Below are 22273 nucleotides of genomic sequence, written 5' to 3' on the forward strand. Positions count from 1 at the left end.
GACATGCATCACATTAAGGCCAGTTTACCGAGGAGTGCAGAAGCAGTGTGTTGCAGTGGTGGAAGCGCCGACCCCAGAGTCATAAGGCTGAGGTGCTCTTCAGAAAACCACGGCGTGGCCTTGAGTCTAAAATTGGGTGATCAACTAGGGGAATTTTGTGGTTCTTTCCAGCTTTAATTATCCATTGTTTCACGTCAGGCTAATTCATCATCACTTATAAAAACCTGCCAAACATTTAGGGCTCCATAAAAAATTTCCTGGATCCTGAATTTCTTTCTCTTGAAAGCAGAGAATCTGCTAGAATGTAGTTATATTAAAACCAGGCTTACTGTTACTCACATTTGGATATGACCCTGAGTCAAGCGATGCCCCTAAAACATAGCTATTCTTGCGTTTAGTTAATTATTTAGAAAACATTTAGTGACCTCTTACCAGATTTAAAACATTAATCCAGATACCATGGGAAGCACAAAAATGAAACACACATAGATCATTCTGCAAGAATGTCCCCTCATATAGGAGAAAAGGTGCTATATATGTACACAAATAACTGTGTAGCGAGGCAGGTGTTAGGTGACATATGGGACAGATAGGAAACAACTGGAATGAGGAAATACTAATTCTCCCTCTGATATATCACTAAATAAATAATTACATTTTATATCCTTCACTGTTAGTGTTCCATAGTTCTTTATTATTGTTGTCTTTAACATTTTATGTGTGTGTGCGCTGGTTTTAAGAGTATACATGTTAAATGTAGACATAAAAATTAGGCAAATGAGCAAAAATCATCTTTAATGTTATGATCTAGGGCAACCATTGTTAACATTCTGCTGAATTCATTCTAGTTTATTTGCATGCTCACATCTAGTTTTCCAATAACTTACTTTTTTCATTAAATATAAATATTTTCTATATCATTAAAAATTATTATACAATGTATTTTTTAATGGCTGAATGTATTCCACTATGGGGGGAATATAATTTGCTCTTGTAGTACCCCATTGTTGGGCATTAAATTTCATTCATTCACATATGAAATACTACTTCTTACCAAGGTCTGGAGTATCACTGAAGCTCATAATTACTATCTTTCAAATCTGGTATGATTAAAATTTTTTTCTTTCCTGTAGCTAATAACTACTTGATTCTATCAGATTTTCTCATTCTCATTCAGTCCTTAAAAAGTGTCATGTGCTAAATTACTAGCATGCCTACTTGTACCTGGACCTTTCATTTTCTTTTCTTTCTTTAAAAAACTCTTTATTTTGTATTGGGGTATAGCAAGTTAACAATGTTGTGATAGTTTTAGGTGAACAGCAAAGGGACTCAGCAATACATATACGTGTATCCCTTCTCCCCCAAACTCTCCTTCCATATCCAGGCTGCCACATAACACTGAGCAGAGTTCCATGTGTTATACAGTAGGACCTTTCTTAATTTTAACACAAACTTTATCCAGACATTTTATTTTGGGATGGAGAATTCATGGGAAACAGGCCGTGGGAAACACTCCTCAGTCTGTTCTGCAAGGCAGACCTCACTAACTAATGATAGTAGTCTTTCCTTGGCTAAGACGTGGGCTGAGTCTAGAAGTGCGCTTCTTAACCACAAGTCTCCAGGGAACTACAGTTGCTTCCAAAAATTGGAGTTTGCGTGCCAGATGAAGTTAATTTGGATTCCTTGAATATATTTTGGTATCTAACAAGGTCTGTCATTTATTTTGAATCTCAGGATTTATCTGAAAGTAATTGTCTACTGAAGGTTTTCTGAATCAGAAAAGAACAAGTTCTGGGAAGTTTTTTCTCCTGCTTATTCCCTGTGAATCTCCTCAGCAAGACAAATTTGCCAAAGGTTATTGATAAAGGCCTGAAAAGTAGCACACTTTGCTAAACATTTGAAGGGTTTGTTCAGTTAGTTTAGTCCAAATTAGTATTCAAGATTAACATAAGCTTTACTATGAGATGTTTTTCAATTAAGATAATAATACGGGTTTTAATTAGTAAAAAATAAATAATTGTAAATATATTGGACATGACCAATGCAAAGAAATAGAGGAAACAATAAAATGGGAAAGACTCGAGATCTCGTCAAGGAAATTGGAGATACCAAGGGAACATTTCATACAAAGATGGGCACAATGAAGGACAGAAATGGCAAAGACCTAACAGAAGTAGGAGAGATTAAGAAGAAGTGGCAAGAATACACAGAAGAACTATACGAAAAAGGTCTTAATGACCCAGATAACCACCATGGTGTGGTCACTCTCCTAGAGCCAGACATCATGGAGGGTGAAGCCTAGTAGGCCTTAGGAAGCCTTACTATGAACAAAGCTAGTGGAGGTGATAGAATTCCAGCTGAGCTATTTAAAAATCCTAAAATATGATGCTGTTAAAGTACTGCTGTCAATATGCTAGCAAATTTGGAAAACTCAGCAGCGGCCACAGGACTGGAAAAGGTCTGTTTTCATTTCGATCCCAAAGGAAATGCCAGAGAATGTTCAAACTACTGTACAGTTGTGCTAATTTCACATGCTAGCAAGGTAATGCTCAATATCCTTCAAGCTAGGCTTCAACAGCATATGAACCGAGGACTTCCAGATGTATAAGCTGGATTTAGAAAAGGCAGAGGAGCGAGAAATCAAATTGCCAACATTGGTTGGATCATAGAAAAAGCAAGGACATAAAAAAAAATCTACTTCTGCCTCATGGACTGTGTGGATCACAACAAACTGTGGAAAATTCTTAAAGAGATGGGAATACCAGAGCACCTTACCTGCCTTCTTAGAAACCTGTATTCAGGTCAAGAAGCAACAGCTCGAACTGGACATGGAATAATGGAGTGGTTCCAAATTGGGACACCAGGTACATCAAGGCTGTATCTTATCACCCTGCCTATTTACAGAGTACATCAGGTGAAATGTTCGGCTGGATGAATCCCAAGCTGGAATGAAGATCGCTTGGAGAAATATCAGCAACCTCAGATTTGCAGATACAACCCTAAGGGCAGAAAGCAAAGAGGAACTAAAGAGCCTCTTGATGAGGGTGAAAGAGGAGAGTGAAAAACCTGGCTTAAAGCTTAACATTCAAAAAATGAAGATCATGGCATCTGGTCCCATCACTTCATTGCAAATTGATGGGAAAAAAGTGGAAACAGTGACAGATTTTATTTTCTTGTACTCCAAAATCTCTGTGGACAGTGACTGAAGCCATGAAATTAAAAGACACTTCTCCTTGGAAGAAAAGCTATGACAAATCTAGACAGTGTATTAAAAAGTGGAGACATCACGTTGCTGACAAAAGTCCATATAGTCAAAGCTATGGTTTTTCCAGTAGTCACGTGTGGATGTGAGAATTGGACCATAAAAAAGGCTGAGTACTGGAGAATTGATGCTTTCAATTTGTGGTGTTGGAGAAGACTCTTGAGAGTCCCTTGGACTGCATGGAGATCAAACCAGTCAATCCTCAAGGAAATCAGCCCTGAATATTCATTGGAAGGACTGGTGCTGAAGCTGAAGCTCTAATACTTTGACCACCTGCTGTGAAGAGCTCACTCATTGGAAAAGACCTGATACTGGGAAAGATTGAAGGCAAGAGGAGAAGGGGGTGACAGAGGATGAGATGGTTGGATGGCATCACCAACTCAATGGACATGAGTTTGAGCAAGCTCTGGGAGATAGTGAAAGATAGGAAAACCTGGCATGCTGCAGTTCATGGGGTCACAAAGGGTCAGACACGACTTAGCAACTGAACAACAATTGGTCATGAATGATCTAGTTTTGAATTCTTCTATGTTAAATACAACTCATTTGGTTTACAAAGTTCTAAATTACAATACTACTAAGAATTTCTTAAGCGCCAAAGCAACTGTTGTTTAAAAAAATCAAATAAATGATTACCCGTTCACAGTCCTATTGTTCTTTGACGAAAGGAAATAGAAAACATTAGAATTTTACAGATTATAGGTTAAGGAGTCTTAAAATTATGGTGATAATGTTACCATATTAAGAATATTTTAATTGAGTTTTCAGTTCACAATCAGGCATTGGTTTAACTCTTTTGGTTGAATTGAGGGAAAAAAAGAAGAAAACCATAGGAAATGATTCCAAAGAGACTTCTATTTGTGAAGAAGATAGAATAACCAGGTTATTTCTGATATATAAATCAGAATTATTTATATTTTGGCCAGTAGGAAGGTTAATAAACTTCCAAAAGGCCAAACGCCATACAAATTCAGACTATAGTGATTTTTGGATATGTGCGCTTATTTTGCCCAAAGATGAGTTACCCTTACTTACTTTTATCTCATTTTCTAGGAGCTGAGAAATAGATAGCTATTGAATACTAGTAGACAATGAAAAATATCTGCAATTTTGATTGCAAGACCAGTAAAATTAAGGTCAAGAGAGGGTTCTGAGAATTTTTTTCCCATTTGGAGAATTACATTAAAAAAAAAATCTTGAATATTGCTGATATTAGGGACAAATTTACTGTAAGTAAATACAGCTTTACATTTTATATCAGTGATTTTCAGAAGGGAAATAAAAATCCCTTCTTTTCCTTATACACCTTACTTCAATTAGTTATTTCTCATAAACTCTATGACACTTGCCTCAAGCAGAAATAAATACAAATGGTTCCTTTGGAAGCTGGCACCTTGGTATTAAGAAGTAAAGGAGAAAGAATAGTAGTAGCCCAACAAAACAGGCTGCTCTGCCCTGGCCTGAGACAGCAAAACAAGATCTGACATGAATGTTCCAGTAATGACCATATTTGCTTATCTAATTCCTCTCCCATTTCACATCTACTTTTACTTTAAGTAAGAAAAAAATAGAGGTACAGTCACCTAAATGAAAGACTGGTCCCATTAGGAACAGAAGAGTTTCATAGGTGAAAATTTTATTGTGCATAAAAGCAAGAATATATGAATTTTGATCACTTTCCAGTGCAGAAAAGGGTTTGCTAGAGCACTTCCTTGATTCTTCTATGGGTTCCTCATCTCATTACTACGTGGTTCCATTTAGTTATTAGTTACTGTTTTATAACTGAAACTTCATATTGATTTGGCTGATAACTACCAAAACCCTGCCCTGTTTTTCATCTGTTTTGTCACTTTTCATTATCTATTTGGAGAAAAGCTCAAAGTACTTACTGGGTTGAGGACCACAGTGAAGAAAAGTTCCCCTCCCTGGATACTCTTGTCCAGCTCTTTAGGACCTCCTGGATATTCTTTATAGAAAATTGTGTGAGTGAAAAGCCCACAGGTTTGTCTTGGAAGAACCTGAAGGAAGAACGAACAAGTAAGGAAAAAGTTCCCTTCAAACAATTAATATGCTGACATAGCTTCTTCCCTCATGGAAGATAAAGTTGGTGTCTTTATTCAACTCTTTACTGTGGTGATTTAGTTGCCGAGTTATGTCCAGCTCTTGAGACCCCATGGACTATAGCCTGCCAGGCTCGTTTGTCCATGGGATTTCCCAGGCAAGAATACTGAAATGGGTTGCTATTCCTTCTCCAGGGGATCTTCCCAACCCTGGGATCGAACACGAGTCTCCTCCATTGCAGGTGGATTCTTTATCTCTGAGATCCTTCATCCCTCAATTCCTTCATAATCTGGAAAGTGGGGATGACATCACTATAGGAGGAATACTGAAGACAGTGGAAGAAATATGTGAAAACTAAGACAGACTTTGAATTATTTTAGCCACTTATCTATTTTAAATCTCCAAGTCATTACTTCTGTTATGAAATCTAGTATGTTCCAGCATCTTATGAAATAAAACAAAAAAAGTAAAAATGAAATTTAAAACATATTGGATTTGCCTGTGCTATACATTGTAATTCTAGTATGGCAAAAAATTTAAGGATAATACTTATATCAAATTCTACACATGCATTAGAAAATGAAGTCAATTAGTAACTTAATATGATTCTTAGGAAATAACATTATAAATTAGAACAAATATTTGAGACACAAGTCATAGTTTCAGCTCTACTCTGACAGGACCACTGTAGGTTGTAGCAACAGCCCCAGATTCTAAGTCTGAAGACTGCCAGTTCCAAAAGAAAGAAAGAGATCATGCATTTGGTTAGCAATTTTTGTAATGTATCACAAACAAAATGATAAAGTCACTTAGTAAAAAGTATTCTTTTTATCTTTGGTATATAGAAGCCATTATTTATTTCAATTACATATATTTAATGATAAGGATTTTTTTTTCAAATTCTTACAGCTTTCCTGGTAAAATGGCAGTATAATTTTAAAAGGGTGAGCAAAAGCTGTGCAAGATGGTATAATCTTTGGCTAAATTTTATTTAATGACTTCTTTATGATCTACACTTGTCATTATTCACTTGAAGTGGTAGAAAATAAGTGAATATATTTAGGAGAGATACAAGTTTTACAGAATTTTAAATAAGCAAGTCTTCAGCTTATCGTCCTAAGCAATCAATCTCCAGTTTTTTCTGTCTTGATTCTTAAAGCACAGTTGGTTCAGTTAGCGTTGTCAAAATATTACTCTACAGGACTCCCCATGCTTTGCAATTCCCTAGAAATATACCAGCTCTTTTTCTTTCATTTGAATGTACATTATAATAAATTTCAATCTAGTCCTTGAAAGTTTTCTTAGAAAACATGATTCTCAGCTCAATCAATATATTATATATTGCTGTGTAAATAAAAACTGAACATATCCTATTTATTTTGGTAAACTGGTTCAAGTTATGTCCTTAGAAGCTATTTTATCTTGATGAGATCATTTAGAGAACTTCAGTTTAATTGCAGAGTATTAGCTCTGATGATATTTATGTTTAAAACCATTATATATTCTCATAATGTTATACACAAAATCAACAACAAAAAAGAACTAAGTGCCAAACTATTCTAACCAAATCAAATATATTCCTTAATAACTCATGGAAATACAATTTCCTGGAAATAGCAGTTATTTCACAAATACCAATTCAAAATTCCATGCAAGTCCAGGTGGGAGAACACAATGGTATATCCTTTATATTCAAGAAGGATTTAAAGGGCATGGGAGGTAGTGTATGGGAGGTAGAGAGAATTATCCCAAAGCTAAATAATGAAATGCCTACATGTAATTAAATGCCAGGTTAATTTTACATTTTAAATATGCATGATTCTGAGTCACTTTTAGCATTTAGTTTGAATATCTTGCTTGAAAAACTGTGGTAACATAAAGAGCCAACTTTGGGACTTGATTATCTAGCTGATTCTATGCAATAGAAAGAGACAAAAATGAAAAGATATTTGAGCCTCATTTATTTCTCAAATTATTTGTATTTGAACAGAGGGAAGCGGAAGTGTTAGGCTTTACCTTGCAACTGTGGGGAGGATCACGCTTGCTGAGAGGATGAGAGTCACTGTGAGCCCTAGGATGGTCAGTGGGCCACTGAAGGAGGCTGAGGAGACCATCAGCGTGTAGGAGGGTCATATCCCATTGCTTTGCTCCCTAATTCCAGTGCTACAGGACACTGACCATGTTTCCTGAAATAGCTCTCTTGTGTTAGAGAAGGAATAAGAGAGGTTTTAGGCAATCTGCTCTCTAGAACTGTTCCTGGGAGTATAACACTATCAAATTCAAACTCTCATATATTGATAAGCCCCTGGAAACCTTATAGCTGGTGACCCTAACTAACTAGGAGATGGTTATGAAAACCATAATTTCAAGAATCTCCACTGCTGCTGCTGCTGCTGCTGCTGCTAAGTCGCTTCAGTTGTGTCCGACTCTGTGCGACCCCATAGACGGCAGCCCACCAGGCTCCCCCGTCCCTGGGATTCTCCAGGCAAGAACACTGGTGTGGGTTGCCATTTCCTTCTCCAATGCATGAAAGTGAAAAGTGGAAGTGAAGTCACTCAGTCGTGTCCAACTCTTAGCCAGCCCATGGACTGCAGCCTCCCAGGCTCCTCTGTCTGTGGGATTTTCCAGGTAAGAGTACTGGATTGGGGTGCCATTGCCTTCTCTGAGAATCTCCGCTAATGGACCTAAAGCCAATATCCTATACGTAAGGCCTGAATTAGGGCTTCCCTGATGGCTCAGTGGGTAAAGAATCTGCCTGCAATGAAAGAGATGTGGGTTCAATCCCTGGGTCAGGAAGATCTCCTAGAGGAGGAAATGGCAACCCCCTCCAGTATTCTTTCCCGAAAAATGCCATGGACAGAGGAGCCTGGAGGGCAATAGTCCAAAGGGCCACAAAGAGTCAGATATGACTGAGCGACTGAGCATGCATGCACAAGCAAGGCCTGAATCCAGAGCAACTGCCAACAAGTGTTCCTGGTAAATGCCACCCATGAGGCTGCTGGGAGGGTTGGTGGGAGTCTCTACCAGTGGGTATCTCCATTAGAAAGAGTGAGTGAATAATCAGGTCTGCAATCTAATTGCTTTGAGGTCTCTGGCTCTCTTCAGAGAGTCACATTTAACAACCAGGCATTAGGATGGGATGTCTTGGTTTTCTATCAGTTCCTTACTGAATAAAGAGGAAAAACTGCCTTATAATGCAATAGGACTGGAGCCTCAGAGCCTCTGGTTAGGGCACAAACACCTTGAAATGTGGTAAGTCTTTATGTTCCCAGTGGAGTTACAAGATGATATGTTATGGGAATTCAGAGGAGAATAAGACCAATGTAGGCTAGACCTAGGTGTTGAACTGCTAGAGATACACCAAGGTGCTTTATGTTCTATAAGATACTGGACTTGATACTGAGGAATAAATGGAGTGGTCAGAAAGTCTTTCAAGGTTGAAGGGATGACAAAGGCACGGACACAGTGATATTGCTGCAGATCTTTTTGGCTGGAGTGAGTCTGTGCTAACTATGGGAAAATAGGAGCTAGAAAGGTAGACTCAAATTGTTTTTAGGTCCCTGCAGAGCAAGATAAAGGGTGTGGAAACAACTGGAAAGAATAGGTTAGGAAGGTCAAGATGAAGGCAGCATTTTAGGATTAAAAGGTTGGGACTGTCCATGGGATGGACTGTGGTAGGGGGTGGATAGAAGCTGTAAATAGATGAAATAGGAATCAGCCCTGTGGTTTACGAGTAAGAGCCAAGGAAGTGCATTAGGCTGTGAGAAAGGTAGTGAATATTACAATATTATGAAGGAATTATTGATGGAATGTAGAGACTTGATTGGACATGGGGTTGATTGTACAATGTTCAAATCGCTGAAACTGAATTAGGAATAGCAGGGCCAATAGCTGGAATGAAGGGAAGATAATAGGTTTCATTTGAGGTCTTATGAGTGATTTGTAGAGAGATCATCAAAACCCAGATGATCAGAATATGAGTGTGATCTAAATGTGTGTCTAAACGTGTGTCTAAATCAGGAGACCTACGCCTAACACCACAGTACTCTTTAGATCTTCTGATGTGGGAAAAAATTAGGATTTTTTTTCCTAATTACTTACTTTGAGAGGCCTCACAAAGTATTAAGTAACAATATATTTTGACAATATATATTTGTCACCAGTGTAAAAACACAAAACCAAATAGAGACACTTCGGAGAGAATTTGACAACAGATATAAATGACTTAACATCACCTCTCATTTGTACTCTATATTGTGACTTGTTAATGATTATGCAGGACATGTGGCTTCTTGTAAATACTTAAGTTTTTTTTTTTTTTTAGTCTGACATTGATAAAGAGGACAGTTTGGCTTGGCATGGAGAGATGGTGTGTGTTTTCCATGCTAAGTAACTGACGAAATGATGGCTTCTATAAATTATCTGCAAGTTAGATGTAGTGTCTCTTTAGTGGCTTAGCATCAGTGCCTGCTTATTAGCAGTAGTGTCAGTAAAATATCACTTTAAAGTTATGTTTGCAGAACTGAAAAAAAGTGACTATAACGGAAACATCCTTTGCTTGGATGTGAAAACTATGCTTCCTGCTGCATGGAGCTTTCCCTCTGTTAAGCTTTTAATGCTTTGTTCTTCTCTTTGCTTCTTTCGGGCAGAATGTGGTGTGCCCTACCCACACCACAGATGCTCACCATGATGTTTTTGTGGATGAAGCCCCTCCGGTATCTAGCTGGTTTCAGGTGTGGATATTCTTCAGTGCTGGTGATTCTAATATTCCAAACCTTCTTCCAGGCTTCATAGAGCTGAACATGTACAGGATAGACGCCTGAATGGTGAGGGGCCACTGCATAGCCCATGTCAGTAGGAATGCCGTGCTCCTAAGACCAAGCAAATGTTAGTTAGAATGTGGGAAGATTTATCGGCATCCTATTTTTACCCCAGGACTTTCACATATGCTATAAATACATTTGCTTCAGTCCATCATTACTTAATTATATGGTAAAATTAAAGTGATGAATATGAAGAGCGCTAGACTTTCTGAAGCCCGATAGCCATTCCACCAGTCTCGATGACGACGCGTTTGTAGTGAGAGGCAGGGGGAAGGCCTGGCGATTGTAACGAATACTGTGAAAGAGCCTGCATCCAGGGTGTCCTGTCGCAGCCAGACCTTCTCTCCTCACCATCTCAGTAAGTCACATGACAAACACTTGCTGTGAGGAACACGCAGTACTTCCCACAAAAGGAAACCACCACTTACGAGAGGCACAGAACACATTCTGCATTCATCAGACTTGCTAACAGGATTTTACTTTGCCCGTATCCCAGTTTCTACCAACTTTGCCGCATTTCTGTTGGTCTCTCAAGGAGAGGGTCAGTAACGGACAGTGTCCCCTGCCTTGGTAGAAGCACACACTTTTGACTAGAAAATGTGGCAAAAGTTTTATAGACCAATTTTCTTTGAAGCCAAAGCTTGGTTACAGTGAAGTAGGAAGTTCCGAAAGAACCTAACAATCTGGAAATTCAGCTGGTTTGAAATCCAGCTTTGGTATATAAAATGAATCCAGCTTAAAAATTTTCTAAATTAAACACACACACTCCCTCTCTGTCCCCCTTCTCTCCCAGCTCCGCCTTCTTCTATTCACTTGGTCCTGACCAAGTCTCGAAATTCCAAACATAAATCTATGCGACAACTAGGCTATTTTGGAGGGGGCTTGAGACAACTTTGTATAATTGTAATTATTCTTCTTCATTTCATATGGCCCACTAATGCTGATAAGTGTCTTTTGCATATAAGATGAAATGCCTTTTAATAGAAGAACACTTGTAGCTTCAGTGGCAGACATGTATTTTTTTCTCCTAAATGATATTTTATTTTTCTACTTGTATTTTTCAAAAGTTCCACCCAAACAGACCTGAATTAGTTGTGGTTTTTCTTCATACCAAAGCACAATTTCACATACAGAGAACCATAGTATCAGGAATTATAGAAATATGCTACAAATGGATATGGATAAAATGGAAAAGGCAGGGCAAGCTTTGCTTTTCAACCTAAATAGTAATAGGAGGTGAAGCAAGTGTCTGAGCACCTAAGCACAGAAGGCTCATGGGCTGCCAGTGGTTTGTCATCCCTTAAGTATCTATCAGACTCCTTTAGTACAGCAGAAAAGGCTCTCAAAATTTGGTCCTAACCTACCTAACGTAGATTATGTCCTATCTGCATTCATCTCCCGACCCTAATTTCTGATGATTCCCTTTACATCTTTGCTGTACACTGTACATATTATCTACCTAACTGGAATACCCCTTTTCTCTTAGCTTGTAAGTCTTCATTATTCAGAACTCAGCTCAGTTGGCTGTAGCTGAGGATGCTGGAAAGGGGGCTGCCGCACTGTTGCTGTGAGGAAGAGAATGGGTGGACCGAGAGATGGAGTGGATTATACTCGTGTTTCCGAAGGGTGGGAGGAAATTTCCATGTTCTTCACTTTATTTGCATCTTTGCTAGAAATTACCATAACCAGGCAATTATTATCTGGGCTTCCCAGGTGATGCTAGTGGTAAAGAACCTGCTTGCCAATGCAGGAGACATAAAGAGACACAGGTTTAACCCCTGAGTTGGGAAGATCCCCTGGAGAAGGAAATGGCCACCCACTCCAGTATTCTTGCCTAGAGAATCCCATGGACAGATAAGCCTGGCAGGCTACAGTCCACGGGGGTCACAAAGAGTCAGACACAACTGAAGTGACTTTAGCATATTACCAGGCAATTATTATTATGTCATTTAGAATTAGAAAGAGCAATTGAAGAAATAGTGAATAGTAATTTCCCAAAACTGATGGGATACATTAAGAAATCTGTTAAACTTCAAAGCAAGATAAGTTTTTAAAAAAATCAACATTTACAGAGCAAAGCTGTAAAAACTAAAAGCAAGGATAGAGTCTTAAAAATAGCAAAACCAAACAAAAACTTTTGAAGGGGAGGAAATGTGATTGACAACTGACCACTTGATAGAAACACTATAAATGTGAAGGACATGGAATAAAATATTTTTTAACCAAAAAAAAAATTGAATTTCACTACAAGTGAATTGAAATATTTCTTTTTTCCCCTTTGGTTTTTAAAAACTCAAACTATGGCATTTTTTTTTCAACTAAAAATTACCAACATATACTTTGTGTTAGAAAAAGTCAGTGAAATATTTATCTAAAGTGGTTTAAGAACAGGGGTGTAGTGATAATGGACCAGTGGAAAGCAAGTGAATTTCAACCACAGAAATTTAAAGGAAAATGGTGAACAATTATAGGTAAACAGCTTTTAAAAAGGTATATGAGGAAGCAAGAATGAAATTCACAATGACAGGAGCGATGTTATAAACTTCAAGTATCTCCAAATGTGTGAGAAATTATGCTGACAGAAAGCTCAAGGTAGTTTTTAAATACCTGTAAGTGATCAGCTCGGAGAAGGCGATGGCATCCCACTCCAGTACTCTTGCCTGGAAAATCCCATGGATGGAAAAGCCTGGTAGGCTACAGTCCATGGGGTCGTGAAGAGTCGGACACAACTGAGCGACCTCACTTTCACTTTTCATTTTCATGCACTGGAGAAGGAAATGGCAACCCACTCCAATGTTCTTGCCTGGAGAATCCCAGGGACGGCGGAGCCTGGTGGGCTGTCGTCTATGGGGTCGCATAGAGTCAGACACGACTGAAGCGACTTAGCAACAGCAGCAGCAGCAGCAGCAAGTGGTCGGCTATCTCTTCAGAACACCGTGTTAGAAAAGGACTGTCCAATACAACAGAGACATTCCCCTTATTTTGGGATATTTCCCAGGCAAGAACATTGGAGTGGGTTGCCATTTCCTTCTCCAGGGGATCTTCCACCTAGGGATCGAACTGCATCTCCTGCATTGGCAGGCGGATTCTTTGCCACTGCACCACCTGGAAAGCCAGGAATATTCCCAAATATGTTTTTATTTTAGCTCTTAACTCTAAAGAACTACTGAGGTTCTGTAATCTCATCTTTGATTTGTATGCTGATGCAGTGAGGCACAGTGGTAGCAAACTCCACTTCTGGAGTCAAACAGATCTGGCCATTTCACTCTTGCATTTACCACCTATGTGGTCTTTGGAGAATGATTTATGACCTCTAAACCTCACAAGGGGTTTGGAGGAAATTCAATAATGTAATACATGGAAAGCACTGAGTGCAGTTCCTGAAACATGATACACGTTCAATGAATGTCGTTTAGTACTGTTGTCATTATTGGCCTGCCTCCATTTTTAGATACGCTATCATTCCTACTTAACTCAATGATATTAACTAGATTACTCTAGACAGTACTACATTCCCGTTGGCGATGTATCTTTTTGAAGCTAAGTTTTGGGCCATGGCTGTGATAAAAAATCTAGTGGTGTGTGTGTGCTCGGTCATATTGGACTCTTTGTGACCCCATAGACTGTAGCCCACCAGGCTGCTCTCTCCATGGGATTTCCCAATCTAGAATACTGGAGTGGGTTGCCATTTCCTCCTCCAGGGATTCCTGACCCAGGGGTCAAATCTGTGTCTCAACTATAATGTGGAATTATGAAAGTACTGGGCCACTCTTTCTCTGTCAATAAAAGATAGGCCCTTTTTCCTGCTTTCACTGTGGACTTGGGGACTCTCCCTATGAGGCTTGGTGCCTTCTATCCCACTCACCATCCCCTCCTGGGCCTGCTTTCCTCCTGATCTGTCTACCCTCAACTAACGCCATGTGGCTCCAGCCTGTGAATCACTGAGCATTCGTTAGTAGGTGGTCTCTTTAAAAAGAGATGAAGGCAATATAAACTGGCCCCCAAATTTGCATTCAATACCAGGAAGAACACTTGAAATATTATTGCACAGAAAAGTTTGGGCTAAGATTGCAGGTTGTATGTTCTGGAAGGCAGTCTGTTTCAGAAGATTTATTCCTTATGCTAAACTTCTGATCTTCTCTTCCAGATCTTTTTTTCCCCTCTTCCTCAGATCTTTTAATTTGAAATTAAGTACACCATTATTTTGGAATCTGGGTCAAAAAGTCTAAGAGAGTAGATATTTTAGATTAAAAAGTTAATTCTCCTGATTCTTTTTATTAATCCTTGATTGAAAGTAGCATCAGTCTCACAACTGAGCTCTTCAACTCCACCTCTCAAGCTCTATCAGACAGGCTCTTTCCCCAGGGTTCCTCCATGCAACTAAATAACATAAATAGTTATCAACCAATGAGTTGCTATGTCAAAAAGACGGTATTCTTGACAGGTTTCTTCATTCTTTTGTTAATCTAGGTCATTATCATGTTCTTTCAGTATGTCTCTAGTATAAATCTTAAATCTATCCACTTTTCTCCAGTTCTAAAATCAGCAGCAGCATCACTCCCCTAATCCAATCTGCCATGTTATTCCATGGCCTCCTGACCATTCTACCCATTTCTGCTCTTGCATGCTTCGAATCCATCCTCTACATAGCAGCCAGAGTTAACACTTTAACACCCAAATATGACCCGGTGATCTTAGAATGGTCATGAGTCTTGCACGGTGTGACTTTCGCTTCTCTCTCTTGCCTCATTTTGTCCCACTCTCCACATTTTACTGTATTTTAATCACATTAATTTTTTTCTTGAAAGTCACCAAGCAATTCCCAACTTCAGCATCCCTCCCATGTGATCCTGCCAGACTAGAATTTCCCTACTCCAGCTCTTCACTTAGATACATTTGATATCTCTCTTAGTTCCTTTATTTGTGATATCTTCAGAGAACCCTCCACTGACAAGTCCCAATCTAAACTAAGTCCACGTTAAGACTTCTCTTAGTAGTGCTCATTTTTTTCCCATGGTACACAGCACAGGTTGTAAGTGAATATTCCTTCATATAACTATTTCTCTGCTTTTAATAAGTACTTTATAATCTATCATTCATTTATTTGCTTTGGTCATGCGTGGTGATCACTGCTGTGCTCAGGCATTCTCTCTCTTGCAGAGCACGGACTCCAGGCACCAGGGCCTCAGCAGTTGCAGAACATGGGCCCTGTAGTTGTGGCCTGTGGGCTCAGTTGTTCCACAGTATGTAGGATCTTCCTGGACCAGGGATCAAACCCAGGCCCCCTGCATTGGCAGGCAGATTCTTAACCACTGGACCACAGGCAAGTCCCATGTAATTGTTTCTTAATGTCTCTCTTCCTCATTAAACCATAAGCTCCATGAATTCCTGGTTCTGTTTTACCCACTGCTATAAGCCCAGTGTCTTGCCAACAACAAGCACTCCAGTAATATTAATGAACAAGTGTGTGAACTGATTCTGTCTACCTCCCTCCCATTCTAATTTTTACTCTCTCAATTATCTCAAACTGTCAGTTCTCTGCAGAATGGACATATGGTAACTCATAGAGAAATTTAACACCTATAAAATTAACACCCATAAAAGTAATACTTCAAAACACTTTTGAGACTACAGTTAAAGATTATTATTCAAGTAATAGACATTTATTATTATGAATTTACATTTAAACTACACTGTATAGAATTTAAAATTTCAAGATTTTCCCAAATTGCATGTTCGGATGTTTCCACATGCAAATATGAAGATAACACAATTTTATTAATCAAAAAGTGATGTGTTATTTCTCAGAAAAACTTTCTCAAAATCAAAAGACTAAAAGGAATAAATTGGTAGTCATGTATTTGAGAAACACAATAACTTCATTCCTGAAGAAATCGTTGTTTATTACTAGCCTTGATAATTGATGCTTTTGAACAGTGGTGTTGGACTCTTGAGAGTCCCTTGGACTGCAATGAGATCAAACCAGTCCATCCTAAAGGAGATCAGTCCTGAATACTCATTGGAAGGAGTAATGCTGAAGCTGAAATTCCAATACTTTGGCCACCTGATGCAAAGAGCCAGTTCATTAGAAAAGACCCTGATGCTGGGAAAGATTAAAGGTGGGAGGAGAAGGGGAGGACAGAGGACAAGATGGTTGGATGGCATCACTGACTCAATGGACATGAGTTTGAGCAAGCTCTAGGAGATGGTGAAGGACAGGGAGGCCTGGTGTGCTGTAGTCCACGGGGTCACAAAGAGTCAGACACAACTGAGCGGCTGAAGAACAACAACAAACCCTTGGTAATATTTCTTATTTGCTAGTAATCAAGAATGGTACTTTACTTTTTAAAAATTATAGTTGATTTACAATATGTTGTGCCAGTCTCTGCTGTACCAGCAGAGCGACTCAGTTTTATACATATATACATTCTTTTTTAAAATGTTCTTTTCTATTATGGTTTATCCCAGGAGATTGGATTTAGTTTCCTGTGCTATCCAGTACTCTTGCCTGGAAAATCCCATGGATGGAGGAGTCTGGTAGGCTGCAGTCCTTGGGGTTGGGAAGAGTCGGACACGACTGAGCGACTTCACTTTCACTTTTCACTTTCATGCATTGGAGAAGGAAATGGCAACCCACTCCAGTGTTCTTGCCTGGAGAATCCCAGGGACGGGGGAGCCTGGTGGGCTGCCGTCTATGGGGTCGCACAGAGTTGGACACGACTGACGTGACTTAGCAGCAGCAGCTATACAGTAGGACTTTGCTCTTTATCCATTCTAAACAATAGTTGGCATCTGCAAACCCCAGATTCTCAGTTCATTCTTCTTTCTCCCTCCTTGTCCCTTGGCAACCACAAATCTGATTTCTGTGTCTGTGAGACTGTTTTCTGTTTTGTAGATAGGTTCATTTTAAATTACATATGAAAGGTGAAGTTGCTCAGTCGTGTCCAACTCTTTGCGACCCCGTGGACTGCAGCCTACCAGGCTCCTCTGTCCATGGGATTCTCCAGGCAAGAATACTGGAGTGGGTTGCCATTTCCTTCTCCAGGGGATCTTCCCGACCCAGGGATCGAACCCAGGTCTCCCGCCTTGAAGGCAGACGCTTTAACCTCTGAGCCGCCATAAGTGATATCATATAGTATTTGTCTTTGTCTTTCTTTCTTACTTCACTTAGTATAATGATCTTGAGTTGCATCCATGTTGCTGCAAGTGGCATTATTATTTTTTTATGGCTGAGTAATATTCCATTGTATATATGTACCATATCTTTTTTATCCATTCATCTGTCAGTGGACATTTAGGTTGTTTTCATGACTTGGCTACTGTTAATAGTGCTGCTATGAACATAAGGGTACAAGTATGTTTTTAAATTATAGTTTTGTCCAGGTGTATACCCAAGAATAGTACTTTACCTTTAATATATTCCTCTATTTCAATCTTTCTAAAGAGAACATTTTAAATTTCCACTAATGACCTAAAAATGTGTTGCCTATTTCCATATTTTTCAGACTGGCAAGTGCATGAACTAATGTAATAAAAAATGCACAATGACAGGAAACAAAACAAAAACAAACATTCTACATTCCACAGTTGGAAGAAAATCTAAAACTTCATTACAAGCTTCATTACAAAGTAATTTCAAAATACTTCTAAATGCTTTTCTGAAGTTCATTTGGGTTAGAATGTCCCATTTCTTCAGTTCTTCATGCTTTGTCTAACTATCTTATAGTACTGAGAATTTACATTGACAGATAAAATGGGCTTCCAATAAAGTGTACCTATGTTTATATTTAGTAGTATATTTTGGAGTTGTTTCTAGAAGAAAATGGTTTGCTTCAGTTTTTAAACTGGCTTTTTAAAAAGCTGTGGCTGTATAAGCTATTATTTCACATGGAAAATAATGCATTTTTTCAGATAATAGAAGCTTGTTTGGGGAAGTGGAATTAAAACCTTTTCACTGAAAGACGTATGCATAAATAAAAGACACATATGCATGTATACACACATACACACACATTCCCTTGAATTTGAGAAGCATTTTAAAGCTTCTAAAGAGTGCTTTCCTAAGGTAACACTAATGACTGACACGTGACTTTTTAGCTTGTGAGAACCTGTGGGGCCTCTGGCACTGAGAGTGGTCCTACAGCACTTGCTGTAACTCGGGGAGGGAAGTAAGAAATGGAATCGATGGTGGCCCAATATATGTAAAGTTACTATTTAAAGGAATCTTATTTCCTTCTTCATCTAGAACCAAACTAGGCAAGTCAGGATTTATCTTTAGGTTAGGGAATTAGATTTGGTACTGAGTGCTAAGAGTGTAAATATCAGAACACATTCCTGTGATTAAATGATGGTATTTCTGGCATGCTATGTAATGAAAAAGATCTTGAAAGAAATAACTCCTTTAGTAAAGGAAGATGAGTTTTCATTTTTTTCAATTGTGAGTTAAAAGGGTTGTGCAAGTAATCACTAAGATTCAGATTTAAAACTCTGTTTTTTTTGACATAATCCTTGTGGTGTTTAGAAATAGTCTTATATTTGGATGCTAAATATAAATGCACTATTTTAAATCCATGATCTAATCTTAAACTAACATGTATAATTTTCTTCTTACATATTTAAGGAAGTGATAACACCCTAAAATGTGATAGGCATATTTACATAAATCTGGTTCATATTTATAGATTTGGCTACTAGATTTCTTTCTAGTTTTTCCAGTGTGCTTTTTAATTCATAATATAAATTGTTTGCTGGCTGGTATGTGAAAAATCTTCAGTGATGATCATGGTGTTTTTTAGGTTTGGTTTATGAGTTTAAAATTATCCTCTGTTGGCAGCTGTTGTATAATTAAAAAACTGGCTGGTCTTCATCATCCCTGGTTGCTGGGAGGTAAGCCCTAAATCCTTGGAATTTTCTAAGTGATAGGAATGTCCTTTATTCATAGTGGATCCCTGAGACCAAAGATTTGAATTTATGTTAACAAAATGACTCAGTTCAGTATTTAGCCAGGCATGAAAGACCAAACATCTGATTAGAGAGTTGGGGCATTGAGCCAGCTTCTATCAACCTGACCTCTAGGCAGGGGAGGAGACTCTGATACTGAGTTCAACCATGTGGCCAGTGACTTAATCAATCATATCCATGAAATGAATAGATATGATTGTGTGTATGTTAGTCGCTCAGTTGTGTCTGACTTTTTGCGACCCCATGGACTGTAGCCCACCAGGCTTATCTGTCCATAGGCTTTTCCAGGCAAGAATACTGGAGTGGGTAGTCATTCCCTTCTCCACGGGATCTTCCCAACCCAGGGATCAAACCTGGGTCTCCCGCATTGGAAGCGGATCCTTTACCATCTAAGCCACCAAGGAAGCTCCTATAAAATGAAATTCCAACAAAGACATGGAACACCAAGGCTGAGAAAAACTTCCCCAGTTATTGATATTCCTATGGGTACAGAAACCCCAGGAAGGTGATGGTCTTTATCTCACAGTTTGGAGTTTGAAAAAACATGGCTACAGTAACAAAGGGCTTCCCAGGGGGTTCAGTGGTATAGAATCCGCCTGTGATATAAGAGGCATGGGTTTGATCCCTGAGTTGGGAAGATCACCCTGGAGAAGGAAATGGTAACTCATTCCAGTATTTTTGCCTGGTAAACCCCATGGACAGAGGAGCCTGGTGGGCTACAGTCTGTGGGGTCATAAAAGAGTCAGACAGGACTGAGCGACGAAACAGCAACAGCAGTAACGAAAGGTACAAAAGTCTTTGGATAAAGGTGTTAATAATGAGATCTTGTTTTATAGTAATTCATAAAACAGGTATGACCTTATCACTCTGAGGTCACTCAGATCTGGAGAGCCTAGTGTTTCATTACTATACAGTGAGAAAAGAATCTTATTTTTCCCATGTTCAAAGAGAGCCATAGAGGGAGGGATGGATTGGAAGTGAGGCCCTGGCACACGCAGACTGCTGTATGTAGCACGGATAGTAACAGGGTCTTACTAATGTAGCTCAGGGAACTATATTCAGTATACTGTGATAAACCAGAGTGGAAGAGAATATGAAAAAGAATATATGCAAAGGCAATGGCAGCCCACTCCAGTGCTCTTGCCTGGAGAATCCCAGGGATGGGGGAGCCTGGTGGGCTGCCGTCTCTGGGGCCGCACAGAGTCGGACACGACTGAAGCGACTTAGCAGCAGCAGCAGCATAACTGAATCACTTTGGTATATAGCAGAAATGAACACGGCATTGTAAATCAACTATACTTCGGGAAAAGTTTTTTTTAAAGGTAAATAAAAGATAGTCAAACCCACAACATAAAATGATCAGTGTTTACCAGGGAATATCAGGGATGGGGAATGACAGTGTCATGGAGGAAGCACACATTTAGAAGTTCTGGGCTCGGTCTGAGTGCTGCCCTTCATTAGGTATAGCACCCTGAGCAGGTTATACAGCTTCACCAAACCTCAGTTTCTTTATTTGCCAAGTAGGGGTAATAAATTATCTTACTGTATCGTAGAAAATAAAACAGACAAGCAACATTAGAGGTCAAGTGCCATTTGATTTCCTTTCATCTTACTAACATTATTCTCTTTCTTATTGAAACAACAACAAATAAAACAAAGAAACAAAAGTAAACTGAGAATCCTTCCTCCAGTACTTTTAGTTTCCCCCCAAGACTGAGGATTCTTATTTGAGAGAAAACATCTCTTAAAAGAAGATATGGGGGCTGAAAATACACATTATCAATCTTATCTAAAAAAAATGTTTCATCAAACAGTATACATTTCTTCTGGAAAAAGTAATTGATATTGTATGTAAAGTAGGAGATTAAAATATCCTTGGTGAACCATAAATTTGATAAGGCCATAATAATGACATCAGCAAAAGCCCTTTCTTGACATCAAATATTCCTCTTCAAGTATCCTAAAAGAATAGCTGAATTATTTGAAGAACTTTAATGAAATTTCGTAAGCCTAATGCTTTAAGAAATTCCAGAAACACATATAAAAATACCGAATCACTATGTTGTGTAACAGAAACTAACATGGTATCGTAGGTCAGTTATACACTACAGCCATGAAATGAAAAGACACTTGCTCCTCGGAAGAAAAGCTATGACCAACCTAGACAGCATATTAAAAAGCAGAGACATTACTTTACCAACAAAGGTCCGTCTAGTCAAAGCTATGGTTTTTCCAGTAGTCATGTGTGGATGTGAGAGTTGGACTATAAAGAAAGCTGAGCACTGAAGAATTGATGCTTTTGACCGTGGTGTTGGAGAAGACTCTTCAGAGTCCCTTGGACTGCAGGAAGATCCAACCAGTCCATCCTAAAGGAGATCAGTCCTGAATATTCATTGGAAGGACTGATGCTGAAGCTGAAACTCCAATACTCTGGCCACCTGATGCAAACAACCAACTCACTGGAAAAGACCCTGATGCTGGGAATGAGTGAAGGTGGGAGGAGAAGGGGACGACACAGGATGAGATGGTTGGATGGCATCACTGACTCAATGGACATGAGTTTGAGCAAGCTCCGGGAGTTGGTGATGGACAGGGAAGCCTGGTGTGCTGCAATTCATGGGGTCGCAAAGAGTTGCACACGACTGAGGGACTGAACTGAACTGAATTGAACTATACTTCAAAAAACAAACAAACTCATAGAAAAAGAGATCAGATGTGGGGGGGTGGGGGAGTGAGAATTGGACGAAGTCAGTCAAAAGGTACAAACTTTCTAAATAAGTACCAGGGACATAATATACGACATGATAAACTCAAAAGTTATTAAGACAATAAATCCTAGGAATTCTGATCATAAGGAAATATTTTTATATCAATATGTCTTTGATTTTATATCTATATGAGATGTAGGATGTTCCCTAAGCTTACTGTGGGAATCATTTCATGATGTATGTAAATCAAATCATGCTGCACTCCTTAAACTTATACAATATTGAATGTGTATCAATTATATCTGAATAAAACTGGAAGAAAAAAAAGAAATCACAGAAGCAAAAGTTAAGCTAATAATTTAGTACCAATAAAGAAAGAAGGTATACATACTTAGCTTCATTTTCATTTGTAACCTCGAAAAAAGAATTAGTTTGGGGAGAGTGACTGATTTTCTTCT

General features: G+C 38.9%; 1 protein-coding gene across 1 annotated transcript in view; it reads right to left on the reverse strand.

Annotated features, from left to right (window-relative positions):
* The window catches only part of LOC101111805 (N-deacetylase and N-sulfotransferase 3), a 177600-nt gene that overhangs the window by 66959 nt on the left and 88368 nt on the right, over positions 1 to 22273 (reverse strand). Inside the window, exons 5-6 of the mRNA XM_042251120.2 lie at positions 10009 to 10194; positions 5152 to 5280 (exon numbers count right to left, since the gene is read on the reverse strand). Coding sequence (XP_042107054.1) covers positions 5152 to 5280; positions 10009 to 10194 — 315 coding nt within the window. The remainder of the gene's footprint in view (positions 1 to 5151; positions 5281 to 10008; positions 10195 to 22273) is intronic.

Source organism: Ovis aries, chromosome 6, assembly GCF_016772045.2.
Source record: "Ovis aries strain OAR_USU_Benz2616 breed Rambouillet chromosome 6, ARS-UI_Ramb_v3.0, whole genome shotgun sequence".
In the NCBI taxonomy this organism is placed as follows: Eukaryota; Metazoa; Chordata; class Mammalia; order Artiodactyla; family Bovidae; genus Ovis; species Ovis aries.